The 23,699-nt window shown below is 37.4% G+C and overlaps 1 protein-coding gene and 2 long non-coding RNA genes across 3 annotated transcripts; all 3 read left to right on the plus strand.

Annotated features, from left to right (window-relative positions):
- Window positions 1-568: 568 nt before the first annotated feature.
- On the plus strand, window positions 569-13,093 carry LOC130015466 (uncharacterized). Its single transcript, XR_008790680.1, has 2 exons — window positions 569-796; window positions 12,807-13,093. It is a non-coding gene; the product is annotated as an uncharacterized LOC130015466 (long non-coding RNA).
- Window positions 13,094-14,828: 1,735 nt separating this feature from the next.
- Window positions 14,829-18,497, plus strand: LOC126681515 (uncharacterized). The gene is made up of 7 exons (XM_050377057.1): window positions 14,829-15,090; window positions 15,220-15,601; window positions 16,168-16,245; window positions 16,349-16,607; window positions 16,800-17,360; window positions 17,541-17,972; window positions 18,120-18,497. The coding sequence occupies exons 1-7, from the start codon at window positions 14,829-14,831 to the stop codon at window positions 18,495-18,497; spliced, it is 2,352 nt and encodes a 783-aa protein (XP_050233014.1).
- Window positions 18,498-18,607: 110 nt separating this feature from the next.
- Window positions 18,608-21,712, plus strand: LOC126679949 (uncharacterized). The gene is made up of 2 exons (XR_008790755.1): window positions 18,608-19,103; window positions 20,622-21,712. It is a non-coding gene; the product is annotated as an uncharacterized LOC126679949 (long non-coding RNA).
- The last annotated feature ends 1,987 nt before the right edge of the window (window positions 21,713-23,699 follow it).

Here is a 23,699-nt window from a genome sequence, read left to right on the forward strand (position 1 = left end):
AAAATATCATTTTCAGAAAGGTTAATTACATATAAAATCACCACCTTTACACGAATTTTCAAAAATAACACGACCTTCAAAACGTGTCAATTCAGGGCATCACCTTTCATTTCTTTTCAAAATTAACATGAACACGTTTTTACATAAAATTTTGCTGACTTGGACATTCAATGGGAGTGTCACGTGTCATGCCACGTCAGCAAAAACGCCACTAAAAATGTGCCCATGTTGTTTTTGAAAAGAAATGAAAGGTGGTGCCCTGAATTGATACGTTTTAAAGATCGTGTTATTTTTGCAATTTAGTGTAAAGGTGGTGATTTTATATGTAATTAACCCTTTTCAGAATAAGGAAAATGAGGTGAAAACAAACAAGCATGGATCCATAAAGGTATGTAGGTCAGCTCTCTATCCATTGGTCCGATCTCCGTGTAAAAAGAATATGGATCTTGGGCCAAGGCCCAAATCCACTCCGATACTTAATTTAGTCAAAGGTATGACTGGTATATTAGGAATATGCTGACATATTAAAATGGTATGTACCTATAAAAGTGGTTTTGGGTCCTGCATTTATAGGTCAACGTGTGAGTCTTTCCTTTCTTCAGCGATGTAAGATTTTATACGATTCCATCATTAATCCCCCTTCCATAATAACCGTTTCACTTAGATATTTCATATTTATGTCTAATTTCCCTTTGTGAAATGGATTGTTCGTTTGTTGTTTCTTGGACTCGATAATGGATTTGATCTCTCTTTTTGCGCATACGCCCTTTGACAGGCTGTCATGTCTTCCCTTCGGGTACTGCCACCGTAATTTCATTTCCACTTTCTATTTTAAAAATTGTCTAAAACATTTTGTTGCTGGGTTTTATTGTTATCTCTTATATTCTTTTTGTCTCTTTCTATCTCTTTCTTCTCTTCTTCCTTTTTTCTCTGGTTTTGTTGTTTGTTCTCTGCTCATACAATGTTTTTAAAACCGGACCGGACGGTCGAACCGGATTAATCGAAAACCGGTCACCTGTCCGGTCCGGTTAGATGTTAAAAACAGAAAGTGCAAAAATGTAATACCCCGTAGAATTATAAGTGTTTATTTTCGTGTGTGTCCGATTTTAATTGATTAGGACCTCGAAAATAGTGAATAAATTCACGTGATGAATTTATACGTGTGATAATGTGATTTGGTATGTGTTTGCCTTGAATGTGATTTTTTTGGCAATTTTACGTGTTAAAAGTGAATTTTGTGATTTTTCACTAAACACCGTCAAAATAATTGTTTTAAATATTTTTAAAGGTCCAAAAATATTTTAACTCAGCCCATATGATATGTTTTAATGTTTTTGAATATTTGGTAAAGTTGAGTTTATTTTTCCCCTAGAGTTCGAATTATTTACAAGAATGCCATAATGGCAAACTTGTAAATAATTGAAACATCAAATTAATATCTAGATATTTTATCTAGACCAACTTGATGCCCAAGTCTTTTATCATCTTCTCCATTTGAGTGTGGGTGCCGAACCATTTAAGATCAAAATACAAAAATTTATTCTTTGATTTCTCTCAAAATTTTGTTAACGAAAATCGTCGGGAATATTGCGTAGATCGTTTATGTGTATTTGCATGTTTGTTTGAGGTATAATTTCAAGCTCAAATCTTCGTTTTTAGTTGCTGATGTTGGTTGAGTTTTAGAAACATGCTTAGGATGGTTAAATATTGATGTTTGATGGATAATTAACTAATTTTAGTAATTGTTTATATGGGTTTCGGTTTTAAATAATTTTTTCCGTGAAAATTAAATTATTTATTTAAATTTCTGGGCTGATCTAAATGATGAACTTTATATATGTTTTAAAGTGTAATTTTTGTGGATTAAAAATGTTAATTAATTCGGGTGTTAATTTAATTAGTTGGGTTTCGATTTTTAATGTTTTTAAAGCTTAAAAATCGCTTAAAAGAGTAAATAAATGAATTTTTAATTTCTGAAAATGAGTTTGTTTATGAATGATCTAAATGTTGGGTTGATGTTGATTATATGCTTAATGGTTAATTTTTAACGGTTTAATAATCGGGTTTAATTTTTAATAACTCTATTCGGCTAAAATTGTTTAAAAAGGGTATTTTTGTCATTTTTAGTTTCTGGGCAGAAAATATTCATGAAAAATTTATGAAATATGTTTGATAATTATTTGTGGAGTTTAAATGATTTTTGTGAAGTGTTTTGACAGATTAATAATCGGTTTTGATTATTAGTGATTATTTCGGTTTTAATGGTTAAAATAATGGAAAATATTATTTTAAAAATTATGGGCTGCTGTTTTTACAAGGTGAAAATTAAAAATGTATTTGAAATTGATTTTGGTGAATTTCGTTGTAAAAATGGCTTAAAATGGATTTTTAAGCGTTTTTGAGTTTTCCGGCCAAAACCACCGGAATACGGTGACCGGAGTGTGAGTAGAGGGGATAGAGCATGTTGGCTCAGTCCTAAGCTCAGTTGGCAGCAGTTAGTGCCGAAATGTTTTTGGCAGAAAATAGGGGGGGCCGAGCCCCGGGTCAAAAATATTTTACGGAAAAATATTTTTGGATATTTTTGAATTGTGATATGTTTGTTGATATTTTCTAAAAGTGTATTTTTAGAAAATTATGTGAATTGAATATGTGTTAGATTTATAATTCTATGTTTATTTATTGAAATAAATAAACTATGTGGTGTATCGTATAGAAATACGATGACGCGGAAAGAGATAGTCGGAATCAAATTTGGTTTGTGATTATGTGGTTTATATGGTTGACTCGGTCTAGAATATATCCTAGAATTTAGAGTTAATACATTTATTAATGTTTAATCTCTAAATTAGATCCAGCGAGTTTTGTCGCGGAAACCGGCGAGCAAAGGTTTTGAATATTCGACGGGTGATATTTTTATATTTGGAATAAGCGAGTACTGTGAGTGTGTTTACAACTTATACTGCTAAATATTAGTATTAAAAATATTGCGAACTGCTTTACATGATTTGCAAATGCTTCATTTTATTTTGAATTTAAATCGCATGAACTATTATACATAGTTTTGAAACCGATTTAGATTCATTGAAACATGCTTACTATTGGGCGGCAATAGTGCTGTGTGATCACCGATATTGCATTTAGAATGGGTTGCATGTGAAAATGGTATGTGGAAATCTGGATGACGGTCTGGAAGTCAGGCGACGGCCTAGACATATGGAAACAGATCTTCAGAGGCAACGGAATATAGACGACCAAAGGCAGTTAGAGAAACTGCCGAGATCTGAGAGGTTGAACCTTTTATTAAAAAAAAGTGAAATTGGCGACAGTATTTATGTACTGCCGAAATCCGTTGTATTGTAAGAAGAGTCTGGGACTTTCAAATACGTAAAATAAGAGTAATCGGATTTGACTGGCTAAAAGTACAAAAAGAGAAAATAAATACGGCCAAAGGAAAATAAAAGGTTAACCCGAATGGAATGGAAAAAAAAGGAATATTTATGTTTCCTGTGTTGAAAGCATATAGGAACATGAATCATGGTTTAGGGTTTTGTCACGACCCAATCTCAGAGCCGAGACCGGCGCTAGGGAATGGGAGTGGTTGCTCCGAAACCCGTAGCAAGCCTAAGAACGTAAAATAATTTTTCGCGAAACATAAACGTCATGCATGACATAAGCAAACACGTGTCATGCAGAAGCACACATGCCAGGCACACATATCCTCTGGCAGCCACAAATATATATAACGCAGCAAGCGTAAAACGTTTAAAACTTTAAAACGTTAAAGTAATATTTACAGTAAACTTTATATACAAGCTGACTGACAAAATACTTATCTACTGCAGCTCTAAGAGTAAAGTAATGTTTCTTTACATACTCAAAAATACAGACTTCTGGGAGTAGGATAGAAGTCTGTTGCTTCAAAGCGTCTTTATCCTGAAAGGAAATTTGTGAGGGGTCAGTATATTGGGATATACTGAGTGAGTTCATACATTTACTAATAAGTATTCAAATAAAACATAAAATCGTAATCAATCATATGCAGCCAAGTACAGGATCCGATTGAAACCTTAATCCTCAAACATACTAATAATCAATCAATCAACCCAATCATAAATATCAATTGCGAGTCCGACTCGCTGGTGGCCTTGCCACTAGATACGGGGACTTCCAGGCTACACCGTAGCCGAGTTCACTCTCGTATCGAAATCATAACCCAATCGTAAGTTTCATATTCATCATCAGCTCCCAGCTGAGTTATATCAAAAACTGGTGATCACACAGTCCTATTGTCGCCCAATAGGTAGCACGTTCCATCGGATCAATACTGGTTTCAAATCAAGCATATGCAATTCGTATAAAAGTTTCACATATAAAACATGCGGTTCGATTAATAAGCAATATAAAATAATTGCTTAAATAAATACTTTAAAAGCAAATCATATAAACTCACTGAAAATGCTTATCCAAAAATACGTCGGGGCTTTAGAAACGTCAAGCTTCCCGAACTCCTGGTCCAGCTCTTTCTTGCCTCGCTGGATCTAAAACAATTTCAAAACATTTGACTCACATCAGAATCCTATTCTAAGATTGACTCTAGACTCAAGATTCGACACATTTTACTTTCACTAATCGTCGTGCTTCTCACGCATATCCCATTAAACGATATCAAACTCGTTTACGGATCGCAGATTACTTCTAATTCAATCTTCTTATAACCTCATTAGGTTAACTACTATTCGATTTCCGATTCAATACGTGAATTCCATTAATTCAATCGAGGTACGAAGATTCAGAGTGCGAGAATCGAAGGGTGCACGCTCGTGCAGGGAGGTACACGTTCGTGTACCTTGATGGTACACGTTCGTGTACCTTGGTACACGGTCGTGTACCACATGTTGGTACACGTTCGTGTACCTTGGTACACGGTCGTGTACCACATGTTGGTACACGTTCGTGTACCTTGGTACACGTTCGTGTACCATTGATGGTACACGTTCGTGTACCACAAGTACACGATAGTGTATTGTCGTGCACGATCCCCCGAAATCGATTTCCGGGGTTTCCGACCTGCTAAATACGTAAAAACGCTCCAAACTCAACCAAAACGCATATTCTAATCTCAAAACGCTATATATCAATCCTATACTCGATAAAACGATAAAATCGTTTCGTGGCCTAAAACTTTGAATCGATATAACTTAAAATATAATCAACGAAACAGTAAAACGTCAAGCTTACCGTGATTTGCCTCGAGAATACGATCAATTCGAGCTATTAAACGTCGAAAATGGACGAGAAACGGAATCGAGCGACGGAACCGTAAGCCTTCGTCGAAGAAAATGAGAAAGGAGAAGAAGTTGGAGAGTGAAGGATCTGGATCCTTCAACTGAAGGAAATCTTATGTATAATGGCTAACTTGCCATTTGGTCCTCGAAACTTTTCAAAAGTTTCAATTTAGTCCAAAACCTATTCAATTAATCTTTCTATTAATTCAAATATGTATTATTTATCTCCGAATAAATAATACTAACTTAAAATATAGATTTTCATCGAAAATCCTCCAATTTCTATTTTCGGGCTTAATTGGCTAATTTGCACTTTAGCCCCTAAACTTTTCAAAATTTACAATTTAGCCCCAAAATGTATCCACATCCAAATTTTCAAAATTAATTCCTTTAATCCCGCTAATTGACTCATTAAATTTTATTCTTGAATTTCCGATATAATTAAATTAAATTCTCCTTAATTTAATTTATCGGAAATCACGACACGTGGCACGACGTAATTATCTTAAAATATTTTGGGGTATTACATTCACCCCCCCTTAAAATAAATTCGTCCTCGAATTTAAAATTAGCCACGTACCTTGAGTAAACAGATATGGATATTTCTGCCTCATATCCTCTTCTGTCTCCCACGTGCACTCTTCTACAGATTGACTTCTCCAAAGAACTTTCACCATTGGAATTCTTTTCGTTCGCAATTGTCGTATCTGCGTATCGACAATCTGCACTGGCTGTTCTTCGTAAGTTAGTTCCTCGCTCACGTCCACCACTTGTGGTTGAATTATTCGAGAAGGGTCTGGTACATACTTCCGAAGCATGGAAATATGGAAGACCGGATGAACTTGCGACATCTCATATGGCAAATCTAGCTTATAGGCAACTGAGCCTATACGCTCCACGATCTGATATGGTCTGACATATCTCGGAGCCAATTTACCCTTCTTTCCGAAACGAATTACTCCCTTCATCGGTGATACTTTGAGAAACACGTAGTCTCCGAGCTGAAATTCGATGTCTTTCCTTTTGGGGTCCGCGTAACTCTTCTGTCGACTGGAAGCAGTATTCAAACGTTGCTTTATCAACAGAACTTTTTCTGATGTAATCTGGATGATCTCTGCTCCAGTGAGCTTTCGTTCACCGACTTCATCCCAACAGATAGGGGATCGACACTTGCGACCGTATAATGCTTCGTAAGGAGCCATCTCGATGCTTGAATGATAGCTGTTGTTGTAGGCAAACTCGACTAGAGGTAGGTACGTATCCCAACTACCTCCGAAGTCTAATACGCAAAGTCGAAGCATATCTTCTAACATTTGAATCGTTCGCTCAGACTGTCCATCCGTCTGAGGGTGAAACGCAGTGCTGAAATTTAATCGCGTTCCTAACGCGTCTTGTAAGCTTTTCCAGAAATGAGAGGTAAATACGGAACCTCTATCTGAAACGATTGACACGGGAACTCCGTGTAGGCTCACGATCTTATCGATGTAGATTTCTGCCAACTTTGCTGCAGAATACGTCGTCTTGATAGGTATGAAGTGTGCTGACTTCGTCAAACGATCCACGATTACCCAAATAGAGTCAAACCCTTTCTGCGTCTTGGGTAATCCGATTACGAAATTCATCGTGATCTGCTCCCACTTCCACTCCGGGATGGGTAACGGCTGAAGAAATCCGTAAGGCCGCTGATGCTCCAATTTGACTTGCTGACAAGTCGGGCATTTCGCCACGAACTCTGCGATGTCTTTCTTCATTCCGCTCCACCAATACGTTGATTTGATGTCGTGGTACATCTTCGTGGAACCAGGATGAACGCTATAGATTGTTCCATGAGTCTCCTCCATGATCTTTTGTTTTAGATCTTCCATATCTGGAACGCACATTCGATTGCCGTATTTCAAGATTCCGTTGACGATACTGAAATCTTGACTCTTTCCTTGTTGAATTTCCCCAATTAGATGCTTCAATTGAGGGTCATCCACTTGCAATTCTTTGATCTGATCTATCAACGTCGATTGTATCGTTAATTGAACCATTAGGTTTCCGAGAGATGAGATCTCAAACTCAACCCCTTGGCTAAATATCGTATGAATCTCGTTGATTAATGGTCTCCGCCACGTCGTTGGCCTTGCCTGGATGGTATTGTATTGTGCAGTCGTAATCTTTTAGTAGCTCCATCCATCTCCGCTGTCTGAGGTTTAATTCTCGTTGGTCAAAAATTTACTTCAAGCTTTTATGATCTGTAAAGATCTCACACGTAGCGCCGTATAAATAATGTCTCCAAATCTTTAGCGCAAAAATCACCGCTGCTAACTCTAGATCATGCGTTGGATAGTTCGTTTCGTGCTTCTTGAGCTGTCGCGAAGCGTACGCTATTACTCTATCGTGTTGCATAAGAACACATCCTAGTCCGATTCTTGATGCATCACAGTAAACTGTTAATCCTTCCGTTCCTTCTGGTAGTGCTAAGACTGGTGCCGTCGTTAGGCACTCTTTCAGTTTCAGAAAACTGAGTTCACATTGGTCCGTCCAGTTGAATTTCGTGTTCTTTTGAGTTAGCTTCGTCAAAGGTACAACGATCTTCGAAAAGTCCTGTACAAATCGTCTGTAGTACCCTGCTAAACCAAGGAAACTTCTAACTTCCGTAACCGATTCAGGCCGCTTCCATTCTATCACAGCTTTGATCTTCTTTGGGTCAACCTTAATGCCACTTTGTGAAACCACATGACCTAAAAAAGCCACTTCCGTTAGCCAAAATTCACATTTAGAGAATTTGGCGTAAAGCTGATGCTCTCTTAGTGTCTGTAGTACTATTCGCAAATGTTGAGCGTGCTCTTCTTCTGTACTCGAATAGATTAAAATATCGTCGATAAATACGATCACGAACTGATCCAAGTACGGTTTGAATATCCTATTCATCAAATCCATGAAGGCTGCTGGGGCGTTCGTCAATCCGAATGACATAACGAGGAACTCATAATGTCCATATCGAGTTCGGAAAGCAGTCTTTTGTATGTCATCGTTACTAATCTTCAATTGATGATAGCCTGATCTCAGATCAATCTTGGAGAAAAACTTCGCTCCTTGTAACTGATCGAATAAATCGTCGATTCTGGGTAACGGATACTTATTCTTAATTGTCACCTTATTCAGCTGTCGATAATCGATACATAGTCGAAGCGATCCATCCTTCTTTTTCACGAACAGCACTGGTGCACCCCACGGGGATATACTCGGCCTGATAAAACCACGATCAAACAATTCTTCTAACTGATCCTTAAGTTCTTTGAGCTCTGCTGGCGCCATTCGATAAGGAGGTATCGATATCGGCTTCGTGCCAGGAGCCAATTCGATACAAAATTCAATTTCGCGATCTGGGGGTAATCCAGGTAATTCCTTTGATAAAACGTCTGGATATTCCGACACAACTGGCACGTCACTTAAATTTACACTTTTCTTTCTCCATGTCTCGTACTACTGCTAAGAATCCTTGACATCCCTTCTTCAACATATTACAAGCTTTAATAACTGAAATGATACTCGTAGAAGATTCCATCTTATCACCCTGAATTGAAACCGCTTCAATTCCAGGCGTGTTAAACGTTACCGTCTTCTTCCGGCAATCCACATTGGCATAGTGCTGAGCTAGCCAATCCATTCCTAGTATGACGTCAAAAGCTAAAACCTCAAGTAAAATCAAGTCAACTAACAAATCTCGTCCTTGAACTTCCACAGGACAAGACGGGTAAACGATACTAACTTCCACACTCTCGCCAACTAGGGTAGCTACGGATAAAGGGTTCCTAAGGTACGCTGGTTGCACTCCTAATTTACTAGCAAAACTAGGCGAAACAAACGAATGCGTAGCGCCCGGATCAAATAAAATTAATGCGTCTTGAGAAGCGATAGGAAAGGTACCTTGCACCACTGCATTAGAAGCCTGAGCCTCCTGAGGATTCAGTGCAAAGACCCTAGCCTGACTTCCGCCAGCCTGCGAAGTCTGACCAGTTCCACGTCCTCCGCCATTTCTGCCTCCTCGATTCGCATAACCACGGCCTCTCTGGCCAGTAAAGGTACTTCCTGTCTGATCATATCCTGACGCTATCTGCTGCGCGGTTCTCTGCTGCTGATAAGAAGGCTGTACTACAGTAGTCATTGAGCCTTGGGGCATCTGTCTCGGACAGTCTCTAGCGAAATGGCCCCGTTGACCATAATTAAAACATGCTCCATTAGCAGTGTAACACGCGCCGTAGTGCCTCCTATTACAGTTCAGACATAAAGGAACTCCGCCTCCCATGTCACTCATCGATCTGGCACTAAATCTAGTGCCTGAAGTACTGACTCTAGTCCCACACCGAGCTCTCTTATTTCTCTGTTGACGTGATGAAGGTCGAGAATAACTCCCAGCATATGATCGGGTAGGTGCGCTCTGTACGCTGCGAAACATATTATCTCTCACAGGTGCAACATTGGAAGGGTCAGGAATTCTTCCAAAACGGATAAGAGAAACTTCCATTTGCCTAGCACTATCAATCAGTTGCACTAGGATTCTTCCTATATCAGACGTCAGACTCACAAATTCAGCTCCTAGACCCTCTACAAACCTCGAGTTCACTCTAACAGGGTCTGTAGTCAGGTCTGGTGCAAACCTACTCACTCTGGTAAACTCCGTTACATACTCTTGCACAGACCGATTGCCTCTACTCAGGGTCAACCACTGACTACGATAACTCTCCGTCACCACATATGGTAAAAAGTATTCCTTAAAGTGGTTTGCAAATTCAGCCCAGGTCATAGTATCCATGGTTGGCTGAATATGCTGCTGAAACCAATCTTTCGCAGGTCCTTTCAATGACATTTCCACCATAATGATGGTCTGTCTCTCATTAGCTTGCAGGCGTCGAGCATTACGTTCTACTTCTTCGAGGAAATCGAGAGCATCGCCTGTACTGTCAAACTTAGTTGGCTTGAGGCGCATATAAGCCAAAACGATATCTCGATCAGTGAAAGCAACATTGCGTAGCTGTTGCTGTTGAAGTTGTTCACAATGCATATTCTGCACCTCTGCCTGATTAGCTTGCATAGCCGCAATTCCCGTAAGGAACTGATTCAGATCAAAACCCACAACATTAGGTTGCTGGGCTTGCGCTTGCACTCCAGGTGCCTGCGCCTGGGCCTCTTGGCCACCACCTCCTCCCTGAACAGAAGACTCATCTTGAGCTTTTGGATGGACGTCATGCGCCCCTTCTATAACATTTTGTGCTGCAGCGGCAGCTCGCTCTACTTCTTGTCGTTGGTCAGACATCCTGACCGAGACAAACATCGTTACTTAGCTACATAATCGTATATTATCGCAAATGCATATCGTATTGGACGTGCATCTCATCACAAGCGAACACACACGTAAGACAGACTCACATCCTAGAGGGAAAGCTGAAAGTTTGAAAATCAAATGAATACGTAACAAAGACAAGACTCGAGTCCTATGTGCTGCAATAGATTCCTAGGAAAAATCAATCACTCTTCTGACATAGGCAATGGTAACTGGACCATGCTCTGATACCAACATTATCACGACCCAATCTCAGAGCCGAGACCGGCGCTAGGGAATGGGAGTGGTTGCTCCGAAACCCGTAGAAAGCCTAAAAACGTAAAATAATTTTTCGCGAAACATAAACGTCATGCATGACATAAGCAAACACGTGTCATGCAGAAGCACACATGCCAGGCACACATATCCTCTGGCAGCCACAAATATATATAACGCAGCAAGCGTAAAACGTTTAAAACTTTAAAACGTTAAAGTAATATTTACAGAAAACTTTATATACAAGCTGACTGACAAAATACTTATCTACTGCAGCTCTAAGAGTAAAGTAATGTTTCTTTACATACTCAAAAATACAGACTTCTGGGAGTAGGATAGAAGTCTGTTGCTTCAAAGCGTCTTTATCCTGAAAGGAAATCTATGAGGGGTCAGTATATTGGGATATACTGAGTGAGTTCATACATTTACTAATAAGTATTCAAATAAAACATAAAATCGTAATCAATCATATGCAGCCAAGTACAGGATCCGATTGAAACCTTAATCCTCAAACATACTAATAATCAATCAATCAACCCAATCATAAATATCAATTGCGAGTCCAACTCGCTGGTGGCCCAGCCACTAGATACGGGGACTTCCAGGCTACACCGTAGCCGAGTTCACTCTCGTATCGAAATCATAACCCAATCGTAAGTTTCATATTCATCATCAGCTCCCAGCTGAGTTATATCAAAAACTGGTGATCACACAGTCCTATTGTCGCCCAATAGGTAGCACGTTCCATCGGATCAATACTGGTTTCAAATCAAGCATATGCAATTCGTATAAAAGTTTCACATATAAAACATGCGGTTCGATTAATAAGCAATATAAAATAATTGCTTAAATAAATACTTTAAAAGCAAATCATATAAACTCACTGAAAATGCTTATCCAAAAATACGTCGGGGCTTTAGAAACGTCAAGCTTCCCAAACTCCTGGTCCAGCTCTTTCTTGCCTCGCTGGATCTAAAACAATTTCAAAACATTTGACTCATATCAGAATCCTATTCTAAGATTGACTCTAGACTCAAGATTCGACACATTTTACTTTCACTAATCGTCGTGCTTCTCACGCATATCCCATTAAACGATATCAAACTCGTTTACGGATCGCAGATTACTTCTAATTCAATCTTCTTATAACCTCATTAGGTTAACTACTATTCGATTTCCGATTCAATACGTGAATTCCATTAATTCAATCGAGGTACGAAGATTCAGAGTGCGAGAATCGAAGGGTGCACGCTCGTGCAGGGAGGTACACGTTCGTGTACCTTGATGGTACACGTTCGTGTACCTTGGTACACGGTCGTGCTTCTCACGCATATCCCATTAACCGATTTAGATTCATTGAAACATGCTTACTATTGGGCGGCAATAGTGCTGTGTGATCACCGGTATTGCATTTAGAATGGGTTGCATGTGAAAATGGTATGTGGAAATCTGGATGATGGTCTGGAAGTCAGGCGACGGCCTAGACATATGGAAACAGATCTTCAGAGGCAACGGAATATAGACGACCAAAGGCAGTTAGAGAAACTGCCGAGATCTGAGAGGTTGAACCTTTTATTAAAAAAAAGTGAAATTGGCGACAGTATTTATGTACTGCCGAAATCCGTTGTATTGTAAGAAGAGTCTGGGACTTTCAAATACGTAAAATAAGAGTAATCGGATTTGACTGGCTAAAAGTACAAAAAGAGAAAATAAATACGGCCAAAGGAAAATAAAAGGTTAACCCGAATGGAATGAAAAAAAAAGGAATATTTATGTTTCCTGTGTTGAAAGCATATAGGAACATGAATCATGGTTTAGGGTTTCATATGAATCGGTAATCTGAAATGCATTGCTTTCATATTAATGTTTATTAGTACATGTTGTACGCATTCACTCAGTTTTTATAACTGACCCCGTTGAATTTAATATTTTTACAGGCGAGTAGTTTGAGGTGTGGATTTCCAATTTCTTGTTCCGGAAATCCCTAACTTGAATAAAGTGAGAATGACTTTCCTTTATGTGTCTAGAGTTGCAGTAGCTAGAATAAATGAACGGTGATACCTTAGTAGTCGTTGGACTTATTTATGCTTTATATTTTATTATAACGCTTAAACTTTGATATTATGTAATATGTGAATGCTGTGCGAAAGTCCGAGCGACTGCACTTTAATAAAATGCGATGAACGCATCTGCATAGTGAAATGCAGTTAAGTCCATAGAGAAATGGCCTGCATGGTGAAATGCAGTAATTACCATAGTAAGATGGTATGCATATTGAGATGCATTATAAACCATGGTGAAATGGTTTTGAAACTAAAATGCAATAATTAAAGAGAAAATTATGTGCATGTTTTAAATGGTAATTTTTATAAGAATGTTTTAAACTGCGATTTTTAAAATATTCGAAAATGATTTGAATTCCGCGAAATTTTTTAAGTGATTTTTAATGTATTTTTAAGGCTTGCTACGGGTTTCGGAGCAACCACTCCCATTCCCTAGCGTCGGTCTCGACGCCGAGAATCGGGGCGTGACAAAGTTGGTATCAGAGCAATTATCTAAAAATGGTTTCATTGCCTAAGAAAGGAGTAATGAAAGATGGTATCATTTCCACTAACTGAGTGATAGTCGAAAAGTGGTTGATAGTAAAGGTGGTATAAGTCGTTGATTCCTAGTGCCAAGTAGGTTGACCTTAGGATTGATGAATTGATATAGAGTCTACTGCAACATATAAGTTTCCGGTCATGTCATTTGTTAAGTCATCATTTGTTTTTAAATATTCTCAGCTTCGCTCTAGGAGTGAGTCTGTATGTTTGCTTTGATTGTGAGATTGTGGTGATTAGTTGCGATAGTATACGATTAGAACGTTTAGATAGATTCTTAATAGACGATGTGCTTTGATCAGAATGGCTGATCAGCATGAGGAAAACATTCAAGAGGAGAATGTTCATGATGAGGAGTCCGTTCATAACGATGCGATACCCGCAGCAGGCGAAGGTCGTGGTCGTGGACGTGGACGTGGTCGAGGTCGTGGTAGAGGCCGTGGGCCAAATTTTAATATTCCGGGCTTTGATTTTGAACAATTTTTAGCTGGCATAGCAGCCATGCAAACGAATCAAGTGGAAGTGCAGAATATGCATAGAGAGCAGTTGGATTACCAACAACAGAGAGTTGGTGCTAATGTTGATCGTGATCTCGTTATGGCTTACATGAGGCTTAAGCCCATGAATTTTGATGGATCGAACGATGCGTTAGATTTCTTAGAGGAAGTAGAAATGAACGCTAGACGTCTTAATGCTAGTGAAAGACAGTCTATACTGATGGTGGAGATGTCAGTAAAAGGATCTGCGAAGGATTGGTTTCAAAGGCATATTCAACCAAGTATGGGAGAGATGACTTGGAATGATTTTGTCACTCGATTTAAGGAATTCTTTCTGCCGTTTTCAGTAATGGAGAATTATCGAGAGAAACTGTTGAATCTGAATAAGATAGGAAAGACGGTGCAGGAGTATGTGACGGAGTTCACAAGATTGAGTCGATTGACACCTGATCTGATGTTGGATAGAGATAGGGTGAATTCAAGGTTTATTAAGGGGCTAGGACCCGAATATATTGGATTACTATCTGGTGTTAGAAAGGATTTGGTGCAAATCATCAATAGTGCACGCCAGATGGAAAGTACTTTGATCCAATTTGGAAAGATCAATGTTTCTGGTGAGCTCGTAAGAGAAGGAACTGCTAGTTCGAATACGAATAGGTTCATTGGACCATATCGTAAAGGATTTAAGAAGGGAAAGAAAGATAGGAGATTCGGTACGTCAGGATCAAGTTCTAGTGGGCGAAGTTCAGGAGGAACAGTACCACTATGTAATACTTGTGGAAAGAAGCATTTTGGGGTATGCTTTATGACGAGAGGTTGTTACACGTGTGGATAGCAAGGTCATTTCTCAAGAGAATGTCCTATGTCTGGACCACAAGGTTCAAGTGCTAGTGTTGTTCAACCAGTGTTTCAACAACCTAGACCTGTATATCCTGCAGTGTCTGGGCAGGCACAGAACCAGAATGTGTTTAATGGACAACGTGGAAGAGGATATGGTTTTGGTAATCGTGGTGGAGGAAGGACCACAGGCGAACGAGGATCTGGAGCAACCGCTAGCGGAGGGCAGGCTAGAGTTTTTGCGATCAATCCTCAGGAGGCGAATACGTCGAACGCGGTAGTGCAAGGTATATTTTCAATATCTTCGCATGATGCATCAATTTTATTTGATCCCGGTGCTACGCATTCATTTGTATCGTCGAGTTTTGCATTAAAATTAGGAATTCAACCTGTGTTTTTGCAAAACCCATTGTTAGTTGCTACACCTGTAGGCGAAAGCATAGACGTTACTGTAGTATATCCGTCGTGTCCTGTGTTAATTGGAGAGCGAGAATTGCTTGCGGATTTGTTGTTGCTTAATGTTTTAGAATTCGACGTCATCCAAGGAATGGATTGGTTGTCGCAACATTATGCAAATGTGGATTGTAGAGAGAAGATAGTGACGTTCCATGCACCTGGAACTGAACTTATCTCTATTCGGGGAGAGAAGTTGGAAACCCCAAAGAGTTTAGTCTCGGCTTTGAAAGCGAGAAAGATGTTAAGTAAAGGATGTCAAAGATTTTTAGCTCTGGTACGAGATATTCAGAAGGAAATTGGAAATGTGAATGATGTACCAGTAGTGTCGGAGTATTCTGATGTGTTTCCAGAAGCGTTACCTGGATTACCACCAGATCGAGAGATTGAATTCTGTATTGATCTAGTTCCTGGTACAAGTCCAATATCGATACCTCCGTATCGTATGGCACCAGCAGAACTAAAGGAGTTGAAGGATCAATTAGAAGAATTGATTGATCTTGGATTCATACGACCAAGTGTCTCACCTTGGGGAGCACCTGTGTTGTTTGTAAAAAAGAAGGATGGATCTATGAGACTCTGTATAGATTACAGACAACTCAATAAGGTCACAATTAAGAATAAGTATCCTTTACCCAGAATTGACGATTTATTCGATCAATTGCAAGGAGCGAGGTACTTTTCGAAGATTGATCTGAGGTCTGGTTATCATCAGTTGAAGATCAGAAATGATGATATTCCAAAGACTGCATTCAGAACAAGATACGGTCATTATGAATTTTTGGTGATGTCATTTGGATTGACAAATGCACCAGCGGCTTTCATGGATTTGATGAATCGGATTTTTAAACCGTTTCTAGATCAATTCGTGATAGTGTTCATAGATGATATCTTGATTTATTCGCGCACAGAGGAGGACCATGCGCAACACTTAAGGATTGTGTTACAAACTTTGAGAGATCATCAGCTTTATGCCAAATTCTCGAAGTGTGAGTTTTGGTTAGAAGAAGTAGCATTTTTGGGACATGTAGTATCTCAAAGTGGGATTAAGGTAGATCCTAAAAAGATTGAAGCTGTGATGAATTGGAAAAGGCCAAGTTTAGTGACAGAAATTCGTAGTTTCTTGGGTTTAGCTGGTTATTATAGACGGTTTGTGCAAGACTTTTCTAAGTTGTCTGCACCATTAACTAAGTTGACTCAGAAGAATGCGAAGTTCATTTGGAATGATCAATGTGAAGTGAGTTTCCAGAAGCTGAAGGAGTGTTTGACAACAGCTCCAGTTCTGGCATTACCTTCTGGTAGTGATGGACTTACAGTCTATTGTGATGCTTCTAGGATCGGGTTAGGATGTGTACTGATGCAACATGGACGAGTTATAGCTTATGCTTCTCGCCAGTTGAAAAAGCATGAAGTTAATTATCCAACCCATGATCTAGAATTAGCAGCGGTGATTTTCGCATTAAAGATTTGGAGACATTATCTATATGGAGCAAAATGCGAAATATTCACTGATCACAAGAGTCTGAAATACATATTTGATCAGAGAGAGTTGAATCTCAGGCATATGAGGTGGATGGAGTTGCTAAAGGATTATGACTGTACGATACAGTATCATCCCGGCAAAGCTAACGTAGTGGCTGATGCGTTGAGCAGAAAATCAGCAGGAAGTTTAGCTCATGTTACTTTAGTTGAGAAGAGACCAATGATTAGAGAAGTGCATTCGTTGTTTGATCAAGGAGTTCAATTAGAGGTTTCGTATTTGGGGAGTTTGTTAGCTCAAATGACGATTAAACCTACATTGAATGATCAGATTAAGGAACTTCAGACAACGGATCCTCAACTAAAGCATGTTATTGCAGAAGTTCAAAATGGAATGAACTCTGAATATAATATCAAAGATGGTATTCTGAAATTTGGTACTAGGGTGTGCGTACCAAATGTAGAGGAATTGAAACAGAGAATTATGATGGAGGCACATGGATCTAAGTATAGTGTTCATCCTGGTTCTACCAAGATGTATCACGATGTTAAGCAGATGTATTGGTGGAATGGTATGAAAAGAGATATAGCAGAATTTGTTGCTAAGTGTCCGATATGCCAACAAGTTAAGTTGGAACATCAGAGACCATTTGGATTTTTGCAACAATTACCAATACCAGAATGGAAATGGGAAAGAATAACCATGGATTTTGTCGTTGGATTGCCTAAGTCGCAACATGGTTTTGATTCGATATGGGTTATCGTTGATCGAATGACAAAGTCGGCTCATTTCATTCCGATCAAGGTTACCTATACAGCAGCAAAATTGGCACAGATTTATATTGACAAAGTAGTCAGTTTACATGGAGTTCCTGTGTCAATTGTGTCAGATCGAGGATCAGTTTTTACATCCCGATTTTGGCAAAGTCTGCAAGAGGCTTTAGGAACGCGTTTAGATTTCAGTACGGCGTTTCATCCCCAAACAGATGGGCAGTCTGAAAGGACCATCCAGACTTTGGAGGATATGTTAAGAATGTGCGTTTTAGATTTCGGAGGCCATTGGGATGAGTATCTACCGTTAGTAGAGTTCTCATATAATAATAGTTATCATTCCAGTATTGAGATGGCACCGTATGAGGCGTTGTATGGACGTAAGTGTAGATCTCCAATTTGTTGGGAGGAAGTTGGAGAAAGAAAGTTAACAGGAGCTGAAATAGTACAGATTACGTCTGAGAAAGTGCCGTTGATTAAGCAACGTTTAGAAACTGCATTTAGTCGGCAAAAGAGCTATGCTGATGTGAGGAGAAAGGATATAGAATTTCAAGTCGGAGATTTTGTGTTTCTTAAAATATCACCTATGAAAGGTGTAATCTGATTTGGAAAGAAAGGAAAGCTAGCGCCGAGATATGCAGGGCCTTACGAGGTTATTGAGCGGATAGGAACGGTAGCTTATAAGTTAGCATTACCGTCTGAGATGTCGCAAGTACATCCAGTGTTTCACGTGTCGATGCTTAGGAAGTATATTCCTGACCCTCATAGACTTATTCAACCTCAAGAGGTTGAGATAGACGAGGAGCTATCTTATGAGGAAGAACCCGTAGAAATTGTGGATACCCAGATTAGGAAACTCCGTAGTAAGGAGATACCTATGGTAAAAGTGCTCTGGAGGAGCCGTACAATTGAGGAATGTACGTGGGAAACAGAGGCGGATATGCGGAAACGATATCCCCACTTGTTTGCTCAAGGTAATAGTTTGTTTTGAAATTCGAGGACGAATTTCTTATAAGGAGGGGTGAATGTAATACCCCTTAGAATTATAAGTGTTTATTTTCGTGTGTGTCCGATTTTAATTGATTGGGACCTCGAAAATAGTGAATAAATTCACGTGATGAATTTATACGTGTGATAATGTGATTTGGTATGTGTTTGCCTTGAATGTGATTTTTTTGGCAATTTTACGTGTTAAAAGTGAATTTTGTGATTTTTCACTAAACACCGTAAAAATAATTGTTTTAAATATTTTTAAAGGCCCAAAAATATTTTAACTCAGCCCATATGATATGTTTTAATGTTTTTGAATATTTGGTAAAGTTGAGTTTATTTTGCCCGTAGAGTTTGAATTATTTACAAGAATGCCATAATGGCAAACTTGTAAATAATTGAAACATCAAATTAATATCTAGATATTTTATCTAGACCAACTTGATGCCCAAGTCTTTTATCATCTTCTCCATTTGAGTGTGGGTGCCGAACCATTCAAGATCAAAACACAAAAATTTATTCTTTGATTTTCTCTCAAAATTTTGTTAACGAAAATCGTCGGGAATATTGCGTAGATCGTTTATGTGTATTTGCATGTTTGTTTGAGGTATAATTTCAAGCTCAAATCTTCTTTTTTAGCTGCTGATGTCGGTTGAGTTTTAGAAACATGCTTAGGATGGTTAAATATTGATGTTTGGTGGATAATTAACTAGTTTTAGTAATTGTTTATATGGGTTTCGGTTTTAAATAATTTATTCCGTGAAAATTAAATTATTTATTTAAATTTCTGGGATGATCTAAATGATGAAGTTTATATATGTTTTAAAGTGTAATTTTTGTGGATTAAAAATGTTAATTAATTCGGGTGTTAATTTAATTAGTTGGGTTTCGATTTTTAATATTTTTAAAGCTTAAAAATCGCTTAAAAGAGTAAATAAATGGATTTTAATTTCTGGAAATGAGTTTGTTTATGAATGATCTAAATGCTGGGTTGATGTTGATTATATGCTTAATGGTTAATTTTTAACGGTTTAATAATCGGGTTTAATTTTTAATAACTCTATTCGGCTAAAATTGTTTAAAAAGGGTATTTTTGTCATTTTTAGTTTCTGGGAAGAAAATATTCATGAAAAATTTATGAAATATGTTTGATAATTATTTGTGGAGTTTAAATGATTTTTGTGAAGTGTTTTGACAGATTAATAATCGGTTTTGATTATTAGTGATTATTTCGGTTTTAATGGTTAAAATAATGGAAAATATTATTTTAAAAATTATGGGCTGCTGTTTTTACAAGGTGAAAATTATAAATATATTTGAAATTGATTTTTGGTGAATTTCGGTGTAAAAATGGCTTAAAATGGATTTTTAAGCGTTTTTGAGTTTTCCGGCCAAAACCACCGGAATACGGTGACCGGAGTGTGAGTAGAGGGGATAGAGCATGTTGGCTCAGTCCTAAACTCAGTTGGCAGCAGTTAGTGCCGAAATGTTTTTGGCAGAAAATAGGGGGGGCCGAGCCCCGGGTCAAAAATATTTTACGGAAAAATATTTTTGGATATTTTTGAATTGTGATATGTTTGTTGATATTTTCTAAAAGTGTATTTTTAGAAAATTATGTGAATTGAATATGTGTTAGAATTAGGGAAAAGGTGCAAAAATGACCCTAATGTATAGCCCGTGTCTCATGTTGGCACCTCATGTATTTCGGATCTCAAAAAGGACCCTAACGTCTTGAAAAAGTGTCAAAAATGACCCTTCCGTTAACATTTCCGTTTAAGGCCGTACACATTTATGTTTAACGTCGTCCATGTTTTGTGTTTTTTTGATACTTTTTCGCAACGTTAGGGTCATATTTGAGATCCGAAATACATGAAGTGCCAATAAGATACATGAGGTATACATGAGGGTCATTTTTGCACCTTTTCCCGTTAGAATTATAATTCTATGTTTATTTATTGAAATAAATAAACTATGTGGTGTATCGTATAGAAATACGATGACGCGGAAAGAGATAGTCGGAATCAAATTTGGTTTGTGATTATGTGGTTTATATGGTTGACTCGGTCTAGAATATATCCTAGAATTTAGAGTTAATACATTTATTAATGTTTAATCTCTAAATTAGATCCAGCGAGTTTTGTCGCGGAAACCGGCGAGCAAAGGTTTTGAATATTCGACGGGTGATATTTTTATATTTGGAATAAGCGAGTATTGTGAGTGTGTTTACAACTTATACTGCTAAATATTAGTATTAAAAATATTGCGAACTGCTTTACATGATTTGCAAATGCTTTATTTTATTTTGAATTTAAATCGCATGAACTATTATACATAGTTTTGAAACCGATTTAGATTCATTGAAACATGCTTACTATTGGGCGGCAATAGTGCTGTGTGATCACCGGTATTGCATTTAGAATGGGTTGCATGTGAAAATGGTATGTGGAAATCTGGAAGACGGTCTGGAAGTCAGGCGACGGCCTAGACATATGAAAACAGATCTTCAGAGGCAACGGAATATAGACGACCAAAGGCAGTTAGAGAAACTGCCGAGATCTGAGAGGTTGAACCTTTTATTAAAAAAAAGTGAAATTGGCGACAGTATTTATGTACTGCCGAAATCCGTTGTATTGTAAGAAGAGTCTGGGACTTTCAAATACGTAAAATAAGAGTAATCGGATTTGACTGGCTAAAAGTACAAAAAGAGAAAATAAATACGGCCAAAGGAAAATAAAAGGTTAACCCGAATGGAATGGAAAAAAAATGGAATATTTATGTTTCCTGTGTTGAAAGCATATAGGAACATGAATCATGGTTTAGGGTTTCATATGAATCGGTAATCTGGAATGCATTGCTTTCATATTAATGTTTATTACTACATGTTGTACACATTCACTCAGTTTTTATAACTGACCCCGTTGAATTTAATATTTTTACAGGCGAGTAGTTTGAGGTGTGGATTTCCAATTTCTTGTTCCGGAAATCCCTAACTTGAATAAAGTGAGAATGACTTTCCTTTATGTGTCTAGAGTTGCAGTAGCTAGAATAAATGAACGGTGATACCTTAGTAGTCGTTGGACTTATTTATGCTTTATATTTTATTATAACGCTTAAACTCTGATATTATGTAATATGTGAATGCTGTGCGAAAGTCCGAGCGACTGCACTTGAATAAAATGTGATGAACGCATCTGCATAGTGAAATGCAGTTAAATCCATAGAGAAATGGCCTGCATAGTGAAATACAGTCATTACCATAGTAAGATGGTATGCATATTGAGATGCATTATAAACCATAGTGAAATGGTTTTGAAACTAAAATGCAATAATTACAGAGAAAATTATGTGCATGTTTTAAATGGTAATTTTTATAAGAATGTTTTAAACTGCGATTTTTAAAATCTTCGAAAATGATTTGAATTCCGCGAAAAAATTTAAGTGATTTTTAATGTATTTTTAAGGCTTGCTACGGGTTTCGGAGCAATCACTCCCATTCCCTAGCGCCGGTCTCGACGCCGAGAATCGGGTCGTGACAAAAAAACCGGTCAAAATCCGATTGAATGGCTGAAATCCGATTTTTAATCAAAACTGTGAGAATCCGATTTTTTGAAATTTTTTGCTAAAAGTACCTGGTTGGTTGAAACTGACAGTGTAAGTTTCTTTCATATAGGACACAGGTGCATTAATAGAAATTCTTAGATAGAGTTAGTCCACCACGTCATCCGTGTACTAAACTTATCACATAATGACACGTCATTAAAATGATGGCAATTTTGTAAAATTATTATTCAAATGTGTAAATAAGTAATAAACGAATTTACAAGATTGCCATTATTTTAATGACGTGTCATTTTGTGATAGGTCTAGTTCACGGATGACGTGGTGGACTGAGTGTATCTAAAAATCTCTCGTGCATTATTTCTTTCTAAAGGATTGTTATAGTAGATTAGTAGGCTTTTTGATTAGTAGCTGTTTATTTACTTTTTCTATGTTACATACTTGAATTATTTTTCTTATGGAAATATTACATACTTGAATTGATTCTATTTGTTACTGTGCTTCTTTAATAAAATTGATTCTATTTGACCAAAAAAAAAGTATTATAACTATAAATTTATTGAATAGTAAATATAATATACTCCTGTACATATATATTAACCAAATACTTTTTCAATATATTTTTAAATAAATACAAAGTATTGTTGAAAAATTTAAATATAATGTTTAAAAGAAAACAAATATTTGGATTTGGAAATTGAGAAAAATTAGTACAAAGTAGTTAAACGCGCGCAGTAAAATGTAATAATTGTTTTTATTTATGCTTACTATCAGTTTTTTATCTAATGAATAATTATATAATATATTTTTTAATTAAATAATTTATATTTATTATAATTAAAAATCCGGTTGAACCTGGTTGAACCGGTCGAACCATAAACCTCCGGTGAAACCGGTTTGATCTCCGGTCCGGTTTTAAAAACATTGCTGCTCATGGCCAAAGATTACAGAACCTCTTTTGCTTCTTTGAAGAAGTTTTCTTGTTCGTTACAAGTTGAAGATCTTATTACCATCTGTAGTTTAAATCACTACTAAAAAACAGCCATTTAGAGATAGATTTTCCAGCTGCTAAACGGTCAAAATTCGTCGTTAAACACGTTTAGCGACAGACTAACTTATCGCAAAATTTTGTTGCCGCAGATTTAAATTCATCGCTAATTTTTTAAATAAAAAAATTAAATTAATTAATTAAATATTTTTGATTAAATTGTAAAAAAAAATATTATTTATTTTGTCGCATACCGTCACCCACACATTCGTCATAGGTCACCCTCCGTCATCCACCCGCGATTTTCGCAAACTTCACAACTTCCTAGTAGGTAACACATTTTTCCAATGCTCCCACCCAAAACTCTTCAATTAAAAGGTTCCCTGCGCGTGACTCCATTTTAATCAATTCAGATTCTTGTTATATATCTAACTATATCTATATCTATATCTATATCTATACTATATATAAAAGCACAGATGAGGGGGGACAGGTAAATTTACTGAATAATCTTTTTCAGTTTACTACTAAATAAATGTTTTATAGTCATTAACTAATTAATTATTTAATTAATCACTATTGTAATTAAAGTCCTAATTAGAATAGGTAGCTAAATTATCTCCAAAATAACTAAATTGCATCTAAATTAATAGGAAT

This window comes from Mercurialis annua, linkage group LG5 (assembly GCF_937616625.2).
Source record: "Mercurialis annua linkage group LG5, ddMerAnnu1.2, whole genome shotgun sequence".
Classification (NCBI taxonomy): domain Eukaryota; kingdom Viridiplantae; phylum Streptophyta; class Magnoliopsida; order Malpighiales; family Euphorbiaceae; genus Mercurialis; species Mercurialis annua.

Excerpts from the sequence above, each read along its gene's own strand:
- LOC126681515 (XM_050377057.1), top strand. The coding sequence starts at position 14,829 with ATGTCTGGACCACAAGGTTCAAGTGCTAGTGTTGTTCAACCAGTGTTT. Across the intron at positions 15,091-15,219 it reads GTCGAACGCGGTAGTGCAAG|TTGCTACACCTGTAGGCGAA; the intron begins GTATATTTTCAA and ends ACCCATTGTTAG. Across the intron at positions 17,361-17,540 it reads AGTGTCCGATATGCCAACAA|GTTACCTATACAGCAGCAAA; the intron begins GTTAAGTTGGAA and ends ATTCCGATCAAG.